Source organism: Boleophthalmus pectinirostris, unplaced genomic scaffold, assembly GCF_026225935.1.
Source record: "Boleophthalmus pectinirostris isolate CB_2022bp ecotype Guang Dong unplaced genomic scaffold, ASM2622593v1 HiC_scaffold_14, whole genome shotgun sequence".
NCBI lineage: Eukaryota > Metazoa > Chordata > Actinopteri > Gobiiformes > Gobiidae > Boleophthalmus > Boleophthalmus pectinirostris.
Window position 1 is genome coordinate 20,472,053 of NW_026571047.1, and position 19,951 is coordinate 20,492,003.

Here is a 19,951-nt window from a genome sequence, read left to right on the forward strand (position 1 = left end):
GTTTAATCACTAGATAATAAGGCATATGATTTGTTATGGTGAAGGAAAGACCATTTTCTTAAGACTTGCTTTAGTTTTACTCCAGCTTTGAAAATGCAAACTTTGTCCTGTGTGATTTCATTCTGACACATTATATTTTTATATGAAGTGTGGCTCAGCGCTGCCCAAGGCGTCATGCTGTTAAAATCTCATTTTCAGCTTTGTGAATGGTGAAGAAACAAAGTATTATATCCCCACTGGCATCGATACAACCTAATATTATACAAGTGACATTTTCTTTATTTGATTTGTATTTATTTGATAGACAGAAAACAGATGAAATAGTCGTAAAATGTGTGAAAGACGGTGCTATAGCATTACTTTTGAATGTATTGTTTACACTTTACTCAATTGATCGCTGGGCCATTAGCAATAAAAGGAAGTAAAATATATGAATACAGACAAGGGGTAAGAGTGCAGTAGAAGCATATGGTGTACAAGATAATATCAATACTAGGGATGTAACAATAACTGAAATATCATGATATCGTATCGTCAAAGTTCTCACAATAATACCGTGGACCATCACAATATATCGAATTACAAGTCTCTTTGCTTAAATGAAGAGTTATGGTGCAGCAATAGCTAAAAAAAGTCAGAGGGAACTACATAGACCATGATCCTTTGCTCCATTTCAGTGCAGAATACACGAAGAAATAACAGTTCTAAGCACTTTTAAGTTCTTTGGATTAAGCCTTGTCAAGGCATTTGAAGAGGAAAAAGTGGCATATTCACAGTTTTGTTAGTCTCCACAAAACATCACAATAAATATTGTACCATGAGCTGTATATCGTGAAAATATCGTACCGAGAGATTTGGATATTCTTACATCCCTAATCATGAGTTCATGGCTTTCCCATGATATCACAATAAATATTGTATCGTGAGGTTCATACCGTGACAATATCGTATCGTGAGACTTGAATATCGTTACACCCCTAATCAATACTGTGTTTTTAATTATGCAAAATTATAATATTGAGTATCTTGTCTGTATGGATTGCCAAACTTTTCAGGTCAGGACCCCAAACTACCATACAACCGACTTGGGACTCCCAGTGTTAATGAAATTGAAGCAAATTATATAGAATGTAAATGTAAATGTAATTGTATTTGTTGTGACATTTGACCCAGTTTCACAAAAACATACTGTATTCAACTAAAATAGATCTTATACAATGTCAGCATTTAAAACATTTGAAATTATTTTGCAACCCTCAGATAAGTGCCTGGTGATCTTTTGGGAACAAATTGTAATAGGTAATATCAGTAATTTTACAATGTAAAAGCAGACTGCAAAAATATCATCAGATCTGATACAAATTGTAATAGAAATAATCCCATAAAAAACACTTCTACGTAAAGGCACCATCATCTTCAGCATTCATGTTTCATAATATCAGACTTGCTGTGAAGATATTCTAACGTTAGAAGTATCTGAGGATAATAAAATCCAACAAGTCCAAAACCCGTAAAGAAGAGTTACACTGGGTGTACACTGACTACACTTTTCACACACATTTAATCACTAGAAACTTAGTGAAACTGCTGCATTGGTCAAATACGCACCTCATTCGTCGTAGTTGGTGTAACAAACAATCTACAAGTAACTCAAGTCAAAGTGTGTGCCAAATCTGACCTGCAGTTACCCCAGTGCACTAAACGCAGTATACAGTATAAACCAAAATATTCAGATAACATATTTTTTTGACAAATTGTGCCTCTTCTAGTAGCATTCAAGCACTGTAGTTTTGTTTTTCTTGCCTCTCTTCTCTGCTACTTCATTAAACAAAATCCGTCAGCATGGGACAGAGGCAGCTGCGCCCTCTGCGGGACCCCGGAACTGACTGTTTGGACCGCCGTGGGTCAAAGGCCAGCTGAGGTGAAGCTCATGGTGCAGGCTTAAGGCTCTGAACAACCACAGAGTCCGCACAAACCGGAAAGACGAATGATGTTGTCACTTGAGTCCTTGAGCTGTTTTGGTTCTTAATGAGTATTGAGTGAAGTAATCAAGACGAAAATACTCCATGGAGAACAGGACAACAGAACAATAAGACTTAAATTACTTCACGTAACAGTTGCATCTTGGCTTTTGGGAGCAATTAAAGGTGCATTACGTAACTTTTCTGGTGGAGGGTCTATTACCTGCTTGTTGTCTTCATGGAGATGTTATTGCTTTCCCTGAAATGTTCCATGGTATGACATTAAACATCTGTCTAGCATTTATTCAAGTTGTTTCTATTTCTATTGCTCAAAAAATGTGATAACTCCTTCTGTGAATAGGGATGACGCTCCACAGATCTGAGTTGTAATGCAGCGTAGTGCTTGTCTCCCTTGTGATAAATGTAAACTGCAAATCTAGACAAAGCAATAACATTTCCATAGAGACAAATAGGTGGTGTACCCTTTAGTACAAAAGTTGTGCAGTCTTTACTTAACATACATTAGGGAGAGAGAAAACACAAAATAATGTGCACTCAATATGCAATAATTTCAGTAGAGTTACAAATGAGCCCCTTTTTTTAAGCAACTATATTATTTTATATGAGTCATTCACAAGTGTTCCATTGTGTCCCCGAGGTTTCTAAAAGAATACATTTTGACAAAGTTTTTCATTTTGTCAGTTTTTGTAGCAACTGCACAGAGAGACAAAATGTACTTTCAAATCCTATCCAAATAAGTACTTTTTCTAAACCTTTGTAACTACACAGATTTTTAAAGCTGCGCTATTTACGCTATTTTCTAATCTATGATGTAATGTTGTTTCCTCACCAAAAATCTGGAGTTGTATTTTGTTTCATTCACACATGTTTAACACACAAACTGCAGATTTAAGATGAGTTCTTCTCTTGGAAAATGGAAAACACTTGTTGGAATACAGGAAATGCTCCACAGTGTTTTTAAACTCCATACACCTTCACTAGAATCATTTGGATGATTTCAGCCCTGGAACTGCCAATCTCTACTAAAGGTAAAGGGTAGCTGTTAACTTGAAAACTACCACTTCATGACATCACAAGGTGGAACAGAACATTTTGAGCTCAGGAGATGTAGACAGATTAATAATAAAGGTTTACTGAAACATGGGTGAATGAAACAAAACATAACTCTAGGTATGTTTTTGAGGGGGTAAGGGGTCACAACAAACGCAAACGCCGCAACAAATACAAATGTGACAACACAACAAAAAGCCACAACAAACCAAAAAAGCCACAACACACCAAAAAAGCCACAACAGAAATGACCATGGGACTCTATTTTAATGCAAATGCCACAACACATCAAAAAGCCACAACACATTAAAAAGCCACAATGGAAGTGACCGCGGGACTCTATGTAGTTCTTCTTCTTCACTTGCCGCTTGATCAGTTCGTCAGAAAATAGAGTCCCGTGGTCACTTCCATTGTGGCTTTTTGATGTGATGTGTTGTGGCTTTTTGATGTATTGCGGCATTTGTGTTTGTGTTGTGACGTTTGTATTTGTTGCAGCGTGTACATTAAAATAGAGTTCCACGGTCATTTCTGTTGTGGCTTTTTTTTGGTTTGTTGTGGCTTTTTGTTGTGTTGTCGCATTTGTATTTGTTGTGACATCTCTCGGCTTCCGTAGGTAACACCCTTATAACATGTCTTAAAGTTCAAAAAATAAATAAATAAATAAAAGTGTTTCACTGAAAGGATGGGATTGCCAGCACTATGCAGTGGCAGTTATTGTACAAATGGGTGCCGGTAATATAATGACTTAATGACTGCTGACTCTGTTTATCTTGGCTTGGACAAAACACAAAGAAGAATGGTGGTGTGCATTTGGACCGTTGAGTAACAGGAGATAGTGCTTTCAGTATGAGGTAATTATAACCATTTTGTACCTGTTCAGCCCGTTTGTAAACAATTGAAAGCAAACCTGTGCTTTTATCTCCATTCTCTCCCATATCGTCCCACTGCGGCCTGTGTCATTAATCCAAATTTAATTGAGATTGAGGTTCAGTCATTTTGTAATTGTCAGCTTGAGTCTTTTTATACTTGAGTTCATTGGAGGGATAAATTTGACTGTGTTTATGTTTTAAATGACAATGAATAAATGACAAAGACAGTCTTTTATTTTATTTTGAAAGATTTTTTTTATATCCAGCTTTTTCAGTTCCAGATTCTGATACTACAGCTTTAAGTATAATTCAATTCCCGATATCAACTGATACCAGTGCAAAGACTGAAAACAGCTTTTATTTGATTCATAGAAAAACTAAATTCTTGCCTGATTCATCAGCTGGTTTCACTTTGTGGAAACCGTCTGACCTTGCAGCGTTAGGATTCATTCGCTCGACAGTAGACGGGTTCTTTTTTTATTTAACCAATCGCTACTGTTTGGTCGTGATGTATGTAATGTGCCGCTAACTGGTATATTAAGCTTTTCCCAAATCCCGTAGGAAGAAGGGCAATAAGGTCTTTCCCCTTGATAAAATTCACCAAACATTCTCTTTGTTCCATTCTTTGTTGTTAAATCCTTGATCTCAGGAATTGTTGCCAACACAGAATGTATGGCTCTTTTCTGATTGGCTGGTGCCTGAACTCACACTTTCAGGGTTCTTGCAAACTGTCTATGTGTATCAAAACTGATCCAAATGTGTTATTTACCTGTTTTTTTTTATTTCTCAAGTAACTACAAGTAATTAAGAACAGCTTTGTGTACGTAAAGATTCAAACATCTAGGATATCGACTGAACCGATATTTGGAAGCCATATCTGATCTAGCAAATTTTTCAGTATCACCCCTGATATCAAATTCCAGTGTCAGATATTTGAATCCTTAATTTTGTATATGGTTTTATTAGGATGAAATTGTCAACATGACGTAAAACATGATTCATTTTTTGCCATATTTCCCAGCCCCATGTTGCATATATCATTTTCTTTATGTAATATTTCGCTTCCAACAGCCTGGTTTGGTCACAAATGAAAAAAAAATATAAATAAATAAGGCATCAACACAAAATCCATTATTTATTGCTATCTGTATCAAAACTGTATAAATTATCATATTGTATTGTGCATCACTCACCAGTACGATCCATGTTCCAGTTATTTTTATGACTTTCACTTGTTTGTGCTGTACCCGTCGCTGTGTGTCAGTCTGAAAGTAGCACCACATCTCAACCTCTCCATCCATCCACCCAGACTCCTTCACCTTTCACGCCTTTTATTAATATATTTTTAGAAGAACTCCTCCACTCAGATCTGAGACGCTGCTTCTCTCCGCTCTTCGATGGCTGTGTAGGTGTCAAAGCCATCACTCTATTTTTTTTTTTTCTTTTTCTCAATGATTCTCTCCTTCCTGCTCCATCACACCTCCGTCTGTCCAGGAGACTGCTGAGCCTGACGTAGTCCTGCCCTCACATATGCGTCACCTCTCTGGCCCTGAGCCTCCACCACGCTGCCCCTGTCCTTTAGTTGTTATTATGCTTGGACAGTCAGGGTCACTCTAGTCAGTGGGTATTTTCCTGGTGTTTGTAACTCTAAAGGAACTGTATTAGTTGTGGAGGTTGACAATGGGCATAGGTCAAATGTAGTGCAGATACAGTTTGTCGTCAAAAATATGGCGTTTCAGAATAATGATAATTTAGCGTAGTTACTGTTGCGAGTAACAATTTTAAACAAAAGGTATAACATCTTTTGAATGTTGAAAGTCCTCAGAATGTTGCATGTAATTGAAATCTGATACCGTGAGTAGGATCGTGCAGTTGTTATCAACTGTGATTTTCCAGGACACTAAAAATAGATTTGGTGTAATGCAATTTAGAACACATGGCAGTTCTGTAGGTTTGTATAGGCAAGTGGCAGAGGAAATTGTGTTGTGTTGGGCTATTAACATTTTAACTATTACTATTGTTAGAGCTTCAAACTGTCCACTTTTTTTTTTTTTTTTTTTTATCAAATATTTAATAATACAAATTTGATCCATAAGCATCAGTAAGATTATTTTTGCATGGTAATTGATCTCAGTCTTGTTTTTAGCTTGTATTCTTTCTGTTCTGTATAATAACCACAGCTTTGTGAAGGATTAGATCAATGTAGGGCATGTCCACATTATATTGAAGGTTTGGAGATTAGGGGTTTGCAAAAATATTGAAATATCGATATATCGTATAATTTAATGTGATGATACAGTATCGATATTGTGGGCTGCTGTATTGATATATCGCCAAGGGTATTTTTTGGTGTATTTTACAAAATTATTTTGTTACAGCTACAGTTTTGTTGCTTGTTCAGAGAAAGGAAACTCATTTATGCAACACATTTGACATTTTTTGATTAAAATGTTTGTGTTTCAGATTAACTTAGTGTCACAGCCATGATTTTGCCTTTATTTCTTATTGAACCATATAGAATCGAATTGAAATATATCCCATTGAATCGTATCGAATCGTAAGCTCACTGTATCGAGATATATATCATATCGTGGCCTGTGTGTCGAGGTATGTATTCTATTGACAACTTCTTAATGATACCCAGCCCTAGTGGAGATGTTATTTCTTTGCCTAAAATATTCCACAGTATGACATTAAACTAATCTGTCTCCATGGAGACAAGCAGCTGGCCTCTCCTGGGAAAGTTATTACAGCTTGGGGTGAATAAATTATTCATTATTCACTCAAAGGTGTAATAACTTTGGAATCATTTGATCAATGAATAATCACCTCGGAGTGAGCAGGTTGGGGACCCCCCAACAACAACAACAAAAAATACACAGTGCACCTTTAATTCATTCTTAACCAAAATGTACAGTTATTATAAACATATTTACTATCGTGTTGCCTGAAGTCTAAGTACGTGCACACTCGTAATGCAGGTCACAGTGTATCAGGGGAAACAGGTGTAGTGGGACATGGGCTAAATAAAGACTAGCTTTGGGGTTTTTTTCATCGCCCCCACGCGTCCATGGTTATGCAACAAAATCGGGACAGACTCTTTCTCCCCCTGCACTGCTGTTGGCATGGTTTGGATCAGCTATTCTTTTGAGTTGATCTTATTTATTTATTTGCTTGTATTTGGCTTGTTAAATATGCAGCTACTCTCACTCTTTTCGCTCTAGGCGTGGAATGCACTGACTACACTTCAGTTTTACAAATGAGCAGCAAAGATTCATCTAAATAATTTGTAGAGCTTTTATATCATGAATTATATACACTCTTGTTTGGAGTGTCTTGAAGGTCCCATGTGTTGGAGGAGATAGGGGATTCATTATTGTTGTGACAAAATACAACTAAATGTGATAGAAGTTAGAGCAAAGGCGTGGAGAGACTTACGCTTTGATTAGATTAAAGGCCCTGTTCCCAAATAGCAGCAGTGGAAGGATTTTGAACTTAAACCCTTATTTCTAGTTATCAAAAATTTGAAATGTAGTTTTTATGTGCCTAAATTACTTAAATATGACCAACACTAATGGTTACTAGATCTTCACTTATCAGTAAAAATAAAAATAATCCATATTTGATGATTATCACACCTACAGTTTTGCACAGTGTTTTCAATACCTATAAGTTTTTTATACATTTTAAAGAGATAAATACTGTTTTTTTTGTCACTGCTTAAAATTCTATATTAAGATGTTACATATGATCTACTATTTTCCACTGGCCCTGAGACTCTGACGCTAATGCTGACCTCTTGTGAATGAACACTTTCCAGTTTTTCCTGTTTATATCCAGAACATCTCTCTTTGTGTTTGACTCAAGGTTGTATTGCTGCTCTAACAGGCCTCTTTAAAAATGTAAATGACATTGGCCTTGAATACTATTACTCAGACTTGGGTATTGACAGTGTTCAAGAGACTCGTAAGAATGAATGAAACGCTGCTGTAACCCCTTTTTTGTGATTATTTGAGAATGAAGCTTCAGCATCTTGTACAGATTTTCTATTATACATGGATAAGAGTTTTATGAGTGAGTTTTTAATACCAAAAATAATAAACCAAATAAAATGCTGAACAAATGTGTCAGATAACATCTCCTATCTACAGTATGTGGAGGAGCAGCAGCTATACTCCAAGCACCTCCAAGTTTGTGAAGAAAAGAGTTGAGATCTAAAAATTTACATGGACAATTTACACACATAGAAAACAATTTCTGACGCTAGTTCAGACAATGAAGTTCTTGTCATATATTTGTATTTATCAAATCAAGTTTTGTTTACATTATGTTTAGGTACCAGATTTACCTCTACAAATTTCACATCTGTAAAATTATAAACTTGACCAAAATGTCAAACTTGGAAAACTATTATTTTGACTTATTTTGACCTAAAGAACTGACATATTTTGCTCAAACACAGGGGCAAAATGGTGTACACGGCCTTTAACTACGTTTTCGTGCAATGTGTTTTCTAAGCTGTCATGCACACTTCAAGCTTTGCTCTGTCTTTCCTTCCTGTCCAATTGACTTGACAAGAACCTGCCTGGCTTCCACATCATCTGTAACCCAGTGGAGCAGCAGAAACACACTACCACACAATGACTTCAGCAGTTATAATAACACAGCTCCTCCAATCCAAGGGGCCACTTTTCCATTTGTGCTGACCAATCTAACACGACAGCTTTAAGTATGACAATAACAGCTGCCGATTTTGACAGGACTTAATGAAAGGAGTACAGGGACCTGGACTAGTGCGTCTTTGTCTGTCTGTCTCTTAGTCACTGAACTGAAAGATCCAATTCACCAGAAGGCTCATATCCGGAGTGAGAGCTCTGTCTCACCCTTCACATTCACTCGTCTGCCTTTGCTGCTGGTGCTGTTGGTGGAGTCCCTCATGTGAAAGACTGGAATCAATGGCTTTTCTAGTCGAGTGTGCATTGATGTTTTCTGTGTTTAATGTGAAAAATCATTCAGATACGTAGCTTGTGTTGCCATATACTCCACTCACTTAAAGGCCATAGTATCAGTCTGGCTGCTTTTATGTGTTGTAGATGTTGGATGTGATTCAGTGATAAATTTAGCATTCTTCATATGTTGTTACAGTTCATTTAAGATTTAATATTACTACTACTACTAGAATACTGTATATAAAAAAGGTTTAGAGTGGTTCTCAAAATTCTTTACACCAAGTACTATAGCTAAGCAAAGATTTGGCTTTCCAAGTACCACCAGGTCTAAACCAGGTCTAAACTAAGTATAAACTAGGTCTAAACAGATCTAAACCAGGTCTAAACTAGGTCTAAAACAGATCTAAATTAGGTCTAAACCAGATCTAAATTAAGTCTAAACCAGGTCTAAACTAGGTCTAAACCAGATCTAAATTAGGTCTAAACCAGGTCTAAACAGGTCTGAACCAGGTCTAAACTAGGTCTAAACCAGGTCTAAATTAGGTAAACCAGGTCTAAATTAGGTCTAAACCAGGACTAAATTAGGTCTATTGCTACTTTATTTTTAACTAGGACTGGGCGAAGAAAATATATATTTTTTTGATAAATGTATGTTTATTTGGCTTTCCAAGTACCACCAAGTCAAACCAGGTTTAAATTAGGTCTAAACTTCTAAACCAGGTCTAAATCAGGTCTAAACCAGATTTAAATTGGGTCTATTGCTACTGTATTTTTAACTAGGGCTGGGTGAAGACAATATATCTTTTTCTTGAAATTCAAATACACGTTATGATAAATGTATGTTCTTCTAAATTCTGACTTTGTAAATAAACAGTACTTCAATTATCATAAAAAACCTAAGTTCATTGTATTCTCACATGAAATTGAACTGCCCTATTGGTGCACAGTATTATGCATTGACCTGGTTTTAAAATAGCCTCTCTAAGCTCTTCTTTGTGTCTTCAGAGCAGATCACACAAAGACCACAATTTTGAAGTAATCACTCCTCGACATCCCCTGGTTCCCTTTGAAGGGGTCAGAGTTCACAGTTGACTTGTTGAACCGGCTGTGGCATTACTATCAGCTGTCAGACAAAATTGGCGTGACCCTTTGACTCCCACAACACTGCACCGTGGCATTACAGACCATTATTTCTTGCGTTTAAGAAAGAGAAGCTTTTATCTCTTTCTTCTTTCTACTGCCAGTCTCAAAGCCTCGCTGTTATAGAGTTCTGATTGTCTTTGAACTAGCCAGTGGGACCAGTCCAGTTGTGTAGTGGTTGCCGTGACGATTTGACAGCTATTTAGTGAGCATTAGAAATTATGGACTGAAAAAGACTTTATTGGTCTGGGAGAAAACAAGATGTATTGCCATTAATGTTGTCACTAGGGCTGGGTATCATTAAGAAGTTGCAGATATGGTACATACCTCAATACATAAACCACGATATGACTCATACCTCAATACATAGGCCACGATACGATACATACCTCGATACATAAGCCACGATATGATACATACCTCGATACATAAGCCACGATATGATACATACCTCGATACATAAGCCACGATATGATACATACCTCGATACATAAGCCACGATATGATACATACCTCGATACATAAGCCACGATATGATACATACCTCGATACATAGGCCATGATACGATACATACCTCAATACACAGGCCAAGATACAATACATATCTCGATACATAAGCCACGATATGATACATAGACCACGATACGATACATGCCTCGATACATAGGCCACGATATGATACATATCTTGAGACATAAGACATGATACAATATATACCTCGATACATAGACCATGATACAATGCATACCTCGCAACATACATATCAGTATCGATACAGTGCATGCAATGCTTTCAGTTCAATACAATATATTTCAAATCAATTCGATATGGTTCAATAAAAATAAATAAATCAGTAAAGGCTAAATCATGGCAGTGATGACCTCGATATCGATACTGTATCATCACATTAAACAATATGACATATCGATATTTCAATATTTTTGCACACCCCTAGTTGTCACCATACTAAAATTTCAAACTAGATTTTGATTCTACCAATTTCAGTACCACAATAATAATAAAAAACACCCTTTATTTAAACAATAATGTGATCTTCTTTTATATTCTAGTGAGGCATTTTATCTGTGTAATCCCTCAGTCATGCAGGTAGGTTCTATAGTGGTCCATAGGCGTATACTTATCTATATGTTCTGATGCAGCTCAAGATCATTCTAAAGCTATTCAGGAAAGGTTCATTTCTGTTCTGGGAATGTGACTTTTTTAGTATCTGCTCATTTTAGTATCTAGTTTCAATACTAGTTTTAGCATTGATCACATTCACACAATTGAATAATCTGTACAGGATACAGTCCAGACATTCAATATGTTTTTGAAGATATATACAGTATGAACAAAATGGGCTGGGCAGTTAGTCATATTTTAATTGATTGAGATTTAGTCATTCTTAATCATCAATGATCAGTCTTTTTAATGGCGAGGTCTACTCTCTCTCTCCTCTGTCACTAAAAACATGTGTTTTGCAGCAGAGATCAGACTTTGGAGGAATAAATTGGGCTGTGTTTTGTCTTAAAATGCAATGATTAAAAGTTTGTATTGTCTGTGTTCATGGAATCAATACTGGAATACATTTTTATTTTGGTTTGGAAAAGAAAAAAATAACATCTAATCAAAAATCAAGATCTATCAGTATGAGTGGAATTGTAGTTTTTTGCAGTTTTGCACAAAAACAGAGCATGGATACGTCACAGCTTTTGCTCTTGTTTTGATCAATCGCAATAAACACTTTTCTCTTTTTGAACCACATTTTCATTTCATTTAACACAAAAAATAGTCAAAATAACATCTAATCAAAAATCAAGATCTATCAGTATGAGTGGAATTGTAGTTTTTTGCAGTTTTGCACAAAAACAGAGCATGGATGCGTCACAGCTTTTGCTCTTGTTTTGATCAATCACAATAAACACTTTTCTCTTTTTGAACCAAATTTTCATTTCATTTAACACAAAAAAATAGTCAAAATGATTTCTCCAAAGTCTAAACTCTGTTCCAAATCATATGCTTTTACTGACAGAGCTGTTCACTGAGGATTTTAAAGGACCTGGATTACGCTATTTTCTGATCTGTTATAATGTTTCCTCATCACAAACATACATGGATTTGTGTTTCATTTCACTCACACATGTTTAGAGTCGGTCTTGTGCAGTGTTGGGAAGGTTACTTTTAAAATTTATTCCCCTACAGATTACAGATTACATTCCCCAAAATGTAGTTTGTAACGGAATCCATTAAATTACTTAAAGTGAGTAATGTAATATGAATACTTTGGATTACTTGATTTGCTGTAGAGAAGCAAAGACTCGGATATTTTAACCGTATTAAAAATATTATTGATAGAAGAGGAGGAGACACATCTGCGCAGCATGGTTTAGTCCTGTTAAATCCTGTTTTAGACCTGGTTTAGATCTAGTTTAGACCTGGTTTTAGTCCTGGTTTAGTCCTGGTTTAGATCTAGTTTAGACCTGGTTTTAGTCCTGGTTTAGTCCTGGTTTAGACCTGGTTTTAGTCCTGGTTTAGACCTGGTTTTTGTCCTGGTTTAGATCTAGTTTAGACCTGGTTTTAGTCCTGGTTTAGTCCTGGTTTTAGACCCGGTTTAGTCCTAGTTTAGACCTGGTTTTAGACCTGGTTTAGACCTGGTTTTAGTCCTGGTTTAGACCTGGTTTTAGACTTGGTTTAGTTTCCAGCAATGAGTGGAATTACCGAAAAATAAATAAATAATAAATACAAATAAAAATAAACATAATGTGAAAACAGAAAAATACCACCCTGCAATCCATTTATTTCAACAAAGTAACTGTAATCCAATTACCACTCACTGAAACAGTAATTGTAACTGAATACAGTTACTCATAATTTGTACTCTGATTACGTAACTCCAATACATGTAATCTGTTACTCCCCAACACTGGTCTTGTGTAACATACGACCGTTAAACTAGTGGCTCTTGATTTAATTACAGTTTCATTAATTACGAATTTCAATTAGTATATGGCCACAATTTGTCAAAAAAAAACCCTGTCTAAAACTCGCACACCACCATATTTCTTCATAATTATTGCGTTATGACATTTTGCGCATTTGAATATTGTTGCTTTAATCGTCATCCAATATGCTAATCATATGCAGTGTGGAGGCTGGTGTGTAAAATGTATTTCAGTCTCGTTTGCATTAAGTCATACTGTATTTCCAGTCTTCTACGTGTGCTCCAGCCCCGTTCTGTTTCTCACAACCTCGATCTTACTACTCGATAACGTCCACGGAGCATTTAAGGTGAGAAGCTACATTTAGAGAGTTAAAGGTGGAAAATGTGGAGAAAAAATGCAAATGAGTTAACGGTAAAAACATAAATTACAACTGCACCGTATTATAAATGATTGGTAGAATGCATAAGGGTGGCAGTATCTCTATATATGTTGATAATAAATTCAAAAGAGAAATATCGTCACAAAATTATGACATCTTAGTGTATAAATCATTGCTTTAGCTTGCATTAAGTGGAAAAGTTTGAATCAGGAAGGACATCTGGTGTACAAACATATGCCGAGCTAATAAACAAACCATCACACTAGAAGATTAAAAGTATATTTGAAAAAGAGGTAAGCGTAAGTGATTTAAGTTTAAAGAAAAATGAGTGGTACTTGTAACTTACTCACTGCGCTGAAGTCTTTTCAATGGGCAAATCTGTAATTCCTCCTTTTTTCACTTAACTGGTTTGTCTAATAACACATGCAAATCATTTTAAATAAATTGTGTTTGAAAAGTTGCATCTATTTTTTGAATTAATTAATGTTGTGACAAACCTGAACAGAACAAAAGGCTTCATGTGTACTTGCTATTCCCTGTATATTCTGCAAAATAAAGGATAAATGAATGGATAAATAGGGATACCGAAAAATTTGGTAGATCAAATATCGGCTTCCAAATATCAGTTCAGCCGATATCATGGTTGGACATATACATTGACATAATAAGACTGTTTAGAGGGTAAATTTTGAGAAATGAGAGCTTAGTAGTAGATGTAAAAATTGCAGATTTTATTTACAGTTTCCTTATTGTGTACTCCTTTATCCCAGTTTGGTCTTGGTATATGTTTTTGTTTTAATTTTAAATTTAACTTATTGTGTCAAAAAATCTAAATATTACTATGTTGTATGTGGGGCTACATGAGTCTGGTGGTCATACTGGATATAATATTTTACACAATATGCGGCCCCCAACCAGAACTGACTTTATAACCTCGTCCCCTGCTCCAATTGAGTTTGGTTTATTGGTTGTAGTTGACCTAGAAAAAAGCTCATAGTGTGTGAATTTCTATTTTTACAAGTTATTCTGTGGTTACGTCAGAGATAAACAGGTACATAACACATTTGGATAATTTTTGTCTCATTTTATTTTTGTTTAAAGGAAATAAATGCTATTGTCAGTCTCTTCTCTGGTATCAGTTGAATCGGGTATCAGATACTTAAATCCATAGTATCAGAATCAGTATCAGAATTTAATAAGCTGATAGTCAAATGAGGTTCATTTGGTCTTCTGATATTGTATTTTATTAGGTTATTTTTTCAGACCAAGAGTTTATTTTCATACCTGACAGTTTGGACTGCTCACTAATGCTCTTCCTCAGAGTGGTCACGTGATGTTGCTGTGACGTGTCCGGTCAGCTGATGGAACGAGGGGCTTTTTTACTCTCACACACCTGGGATACTGTCCTGAGGAAGTTGGTCTGTAGATGGTGCTTCCTTCGGTAGGAAGACAGCACCAAAACCTGTATAAATCAGATGACCAGACACATTACAGCAAAATCTCGTGACCACTCTGAGGAAGAGCACTAGTGAGCAGTCGAAACTGTCACGTATAAAAACAAACTTTTGGTCTGAAAAAAGAACCTAATAACATGAATAAGCTGGTGCATTCCCACAAATAAAGGTTGTCACAATAGTGCAAATGTATGTCTGTCTTCATTACTTTACACAAATAACTTCAGTATGATTATTTTACGTGTTTTAATTTATACATGTTGACTGTTGCAGCCTGTATTTTCTGTGTACTTGTATATCATGGCCCAGTTCCCACACAGCGCTCTGCCCTCGGGCTCCTTGTATCAGTGCATCGATGAGCATGATCTTTCCACCAGTGAAGCCGCTCCGCCCCGCTGCCAGGCTAGAGGGCGCTGTGTGAAACAGAGATGGATTGATAAAACTGGAGAGCTCGCTGGGGTTTACTGTTCAGATCTATGATTAGAGGCTTAAGGTTTTGGCCAAAGTTGATAACAGTTGTGGGATTATATTAAGTGTGGTTGTGCAATATGTTGGGAATTTTATTTTTTTCTTCGAGTGCCAGTGTGCCAGCAGGATAATTGGTTGTTTAAAGGTGCACTATGTAACTTTTTGGTTTGGGGTCCGTCATCTGCTTGTTCCTATTTATAGCTCAAAAATACTTAGAAAAACAGACATTCTGACTGTGAGCAGGATCGCCTTTCCACAAATCTGACCTGTAACTTGGTCTGATTTGGTCATGAAAATAGACAGACTGCTATCATACTGTGAAACATTCCAGACAAAGCAATAACATCTCCATGGAGAAAAGCAATTGACGGACCCGTCAATAGAAAAGTCACACAATGCACTGGGGCCCGACTGATATGGATTTTTTTGCGGCTGATATGATACAGACAAAACGGGAGTTGGAGGTGCCGATAGCCGATATAATTGCCGATATATTTAGTGATGTAAAAATTGACTGTAAATCTTCAGTTGATTATAACACTTAGGTCTGGCTCTGCAGGATTTTAAACTGGGTTTATTTAGGCGACATTTATTGTTATTCTGCCTCTTTACAGTCATATTTACAAACAGCAGGTTGGCCTAATGGCATTTCTGCACGAGATTCTAACCTAGGGTGACCATATTTCCATTTGTGAAAACCTGGACACCTTACCAGGGGTGGGAGGTGTTGCCTAGACATTGAGCTACTCTCACCTCACAACCTGTGCACATGGCCTCCCACTTGTCCCGACCGGGATGGAAAACGGAAAATTTCTTGTACAATTCATTGTTAAATGCACATTTGCGCTTCGACATGTTACAGACTGACTGACTGTTTGTGTCTGCTCGCTCCTTCTGAGTCACAGACGCTCAGGTTAATGGCCCAATGAACGGTAATGAAAACCCAGACATTTCAATCACTGTAAAAAAAAAAAAACCCAGACGCCCAGGACAGGACGCAAAAAACTGACATGTCCCGGGAAAAATGGACGTTTGGTCACCCTATTCTAGCCTGTAAAGAAACTAAGTAAACTACTATTATTAGCCTTTAACAGTAAATGTGTGCGTGCAGCAGTAATTTATTATTATTAGTATTAATTTGTCACTTTACACTAGGCCAAAGTAAGAGAAAACAGACTGTTTATGTGTGGGAGCTACAGCAGCTAAGGCTAACCAATGAAAACAAACCAAAAGTAGGTTCAAAAGCTGACACTCATACAGGTCACAAGTCTTCACAAATAAGCGTCCTTTCAATCCTGACTCAAAACGATCATGCATAAATATAATATAATCCAGCATGTTGACAGCAGTTGTGTGTGTAAACAAGCGGATGAGTGACGTGACTGAGGGTGCGTTCAGGGGCAGTACGGCATCACACACAGACAAATTACAAATTAATAAATACTGATGCAGCGCCACATATTGGAACATTTATCTGTCTGTAAATTGGATTAAGTGGACTTAATATAGAGAGTCTAAGCTTTATAGTGAGGTATAACATGCCTACGTGGACTATCGGCTCATGTCGGCAAGATTTAGGCCGATAGCCGATATATCGTTTGGGCCCTACAGTGCACCTTTTAAATCCTCAACATGTTTAAGTGAATTTGTACTTGCATTTTTCCCCATAGGTTTGTCTGTCAACTATTTTAGAAAACAAATATCTTACAATTACAATTTGTCTGACAATATTTTGATCACACGGTGGAGTTCACAGTGCATAGATTATCTTTTGATGGAAGATTGAAATATTAACTGTTAAATATTATAATAATCCAATTCATTTCAGATTTCAGGACAGGATTTTGGGGTTGGAATGAGGGCACATTTTTACATAAAACGTCCCCAGTGGAAAAGAGACACTTAGCTGCGAACAGCATTGTATAAACTAAACGATTCCATCCGTGTTTCTCTATTTGCCGCCGTTTAAATTGCGATTGCTGTGTAATTGTGATCCTGCTGGCATTGTGAGCCCTGCAGCTAATACCATTTAATATGTAACCTGCCTAAGGACTAAGGCTAACAAGATTGGCTCCATCAAGCTGGAAACCATGCCCATAGCAAATCAATTGTAGCCTGGAGTGTAAAATATGAAAGTTAGAACCTTTTTAAAACATATTTCTCAGTCTGTGGGATTGGCTGATTTAGTGTCTAATTGAAAGAAAAATAATGAATGAATGTTTTAATTGGTATTGTCAATTTTAATAAGATATAACTTCTTCTCGGTATTGTTCTGGTCTGACTTAAAGCAACTCTTTGATCCGTGTGCATGTTTAAAATGATCTGCTTGGAGGACTTTCCATACAAGTCTTTTATTAAGTCTGTGTCGGTGTAATTAATTCTAATATCTGCAGTATAAATCAGAGTCCCAGGCCTCCCTCTGGTGTTTCTGTTAGCGCTACATGACGAGATCCATGTGCATTTGAACTGGATTATAAAACTATTCTCTGGTGGCTCTAAAGCTGCTGTGGCCTCCCTCCCTCCCCCTCTGTCTTACTCTTTTTCTCTTTTTCTCTCTGTCTCCCTCCATTCTCTTTTTTATTTTCTTCTCAGTTTCTCTCTCTCCGTCTCCCTCTCTCTCCATTTTATATATCTATATATCTCTCTTTAACACTCTTTCCTTTGTCTGCCTCCCTCTATATTTCTTTATTGTCTTCTCCCCCTCCTCTCTATTTCTCTCACTCTCTGTCTCTCTTTGTGTCCATCTATCTCCCTGCTTTCTCCTCTCTGTACAACAACTCCTCTCTTTTTTTTACTCCCTCTCTTCATCTCTTCTAATTCTGGCTAACCTATCTCTCTCTCCCTCCTTCTCTCTCTCTATCTCTCTCTCTCTCTCTCCTCTCTTCATCTCTCCCAACACTAGGTAACTAAGTCATATCTTGCTTTCTCTCGCTCCCTTCTTCTCTTTCTCCATCTATACCAGTTCTAATTCACATTTTTGTCTTTCTCCCTCACTCTCTCTTCATCTCACTTTCTTACTCTCCCTGCCTCTCTCTCTCTTACTGACTTCCTCTCTTTCTCCCCCTCTCTCTCACATCCTTGCTCTTTCTTTCCCTGCCTTTGTCTCTCACTCGCTCCCTCTCTTTCTCCCTCCCTCTCTTTCTCCCCACTCTCTCTTCCCATCTCGCTTTCTTTCTCTCCCTGCCTCCCTCTTGTCCACCTCTCTCTCTCGCTCTGTCCCTCTTTCGCCTTCCCTCTCCCCCACTCTCTCTCCCTCTCACTTTCTTTCTCTCCCTCTTTCTCCTTCCCTCTCTTGTCCCCCTCTTTCTCTCATTCTCTCCCTCTTTCTCTCTCCCTCTCCACCCACTCTCTTTCTCTTGCTCTCTTTCTCTCCTTGCCTCTCTCTCTTGTCCCCCCCCCTCTCTCTCGCTCTGTCCATCTTTCTCTCTCCCTCTCCCCCACTCTCTCTTCCTCTCGTTTTCTTTCTCTCCCTGCCTCTCTTTCGTCCCCTCTCTCTCTCCCTCCTTCTCTTTCTCCCCCACTCTCTTCCTCTCACTTTCTTTCTCTCCCTGCCTCTCACTCTCTCCCCCTCTCTTTCTCTCTCTTGCTCCCTCTTTCTCTCTCTTTCTCTCCCCATCTCTACCCACTGTAGCTAATTCACCAGTTGGCTCCCTTGGGCGTAATTGATTCTCATATCATTAAAACAGATCTATCTTTGGGGGATACGCCCACTTGTTTTTGCCCCGCGCTCGCTCATCCACAGAGCCCATATGCTACATGCCGCCCTCCCTCCTCCATGCCGCTGTGAATCTAACGCAAAATACTTATGTTTGGGCAAGTCCCTTTAGATAACAACTCAGTATAAACATGGGACGAAAAAAAAATTGGAGCACGGTGGCGCGGTCGCACTTTTCAACCATTAGGGGGCGTATAAGTCCCAGGAGGAAGGGTGTGGAGGGGCTTTGCGTGAGCAGTCTTCTGGGGGTCTTGAGATCCCACAGTTGGATCGTAGGAGAGGAGGATGTGTCTTTACTTTTGGCGAGCTCTACGAAACCATATTTGCGGACTCATTCGTTGTCTTTCTCTGTCTCCTCTTCGTCCGCAGATGGAGGGAGTGAGGATTACGGAGACCCCCGCTCACCCGGTCTAGACCCCCATCTGTGCCAAGGTAAGAACCAACTTTTAGAGTTCAACGAGTGGTCATGCATTCAGACTTGAAGAAGTAACGTTTGGTCACAAACAACTTTGAATGTGTCACCATGTTTTTATTTTTCTTCACTAAATGTAAAAAAATCAATATAATCAATATAATTTCTTATTAGAAAGTTAATGGGAACTTTGTGAGTGTGCAATATAAAACAAGACAAAGATATCTTGTAGTATAGATTACAATAATGCTTTTAAAGGTGCACTATGTAACTTTTCTGGTGGAGGGTCTGCCACTGATTTCACTTTGTGTAAACTGTTTGATTCGTTTGCTTGACAGTAGGTGGGTACTTTTTTAATTTAACCAATCGCTGCTATTTGTTCGTGACGTATGTAATGTGCTGCTAACGGGGCTAACTGGTATGTTAAGCTTTTCCCAAATCCCGTAGGGAAGATGGACAATAACGTCTTTCTCCTTGAAAAATTCACCAAACATTTTCTTTGTTCCGGCTTTAAATCCTTGATCTTGGGAATCATTGCCAACTCAGAATGTATGACTCTTCACTAATTGGCTGGTGCTCGGACTCGCACT

At 37.6% G+C, this 19,951-nt stretch overlaps 1 protein-coding gene across 1 annotated transcript in view; it reads left to right on the forward strand.

Annotated features, from left to right (window-relative positions):
* Positions 1–19,951, forward strand: part of tanc2b (tetratricopeptide repeat, ankyrin repeat and coiled-coil containing 2b) — a 271,242-nt gene that overhangs the window by 94,588 nt on the left and 156,703 nt on the right. The window contains exon 4 of the mRNA XM_055150162.1: positions 19,319–19,381. Coding sequence (XP_055006137.1) covers positions 19,319–19,381 — 63 coding nt within the window. The remainder of the gene's footprint in view (positions 1–19,318; positions 19,382–19,951) is intronic.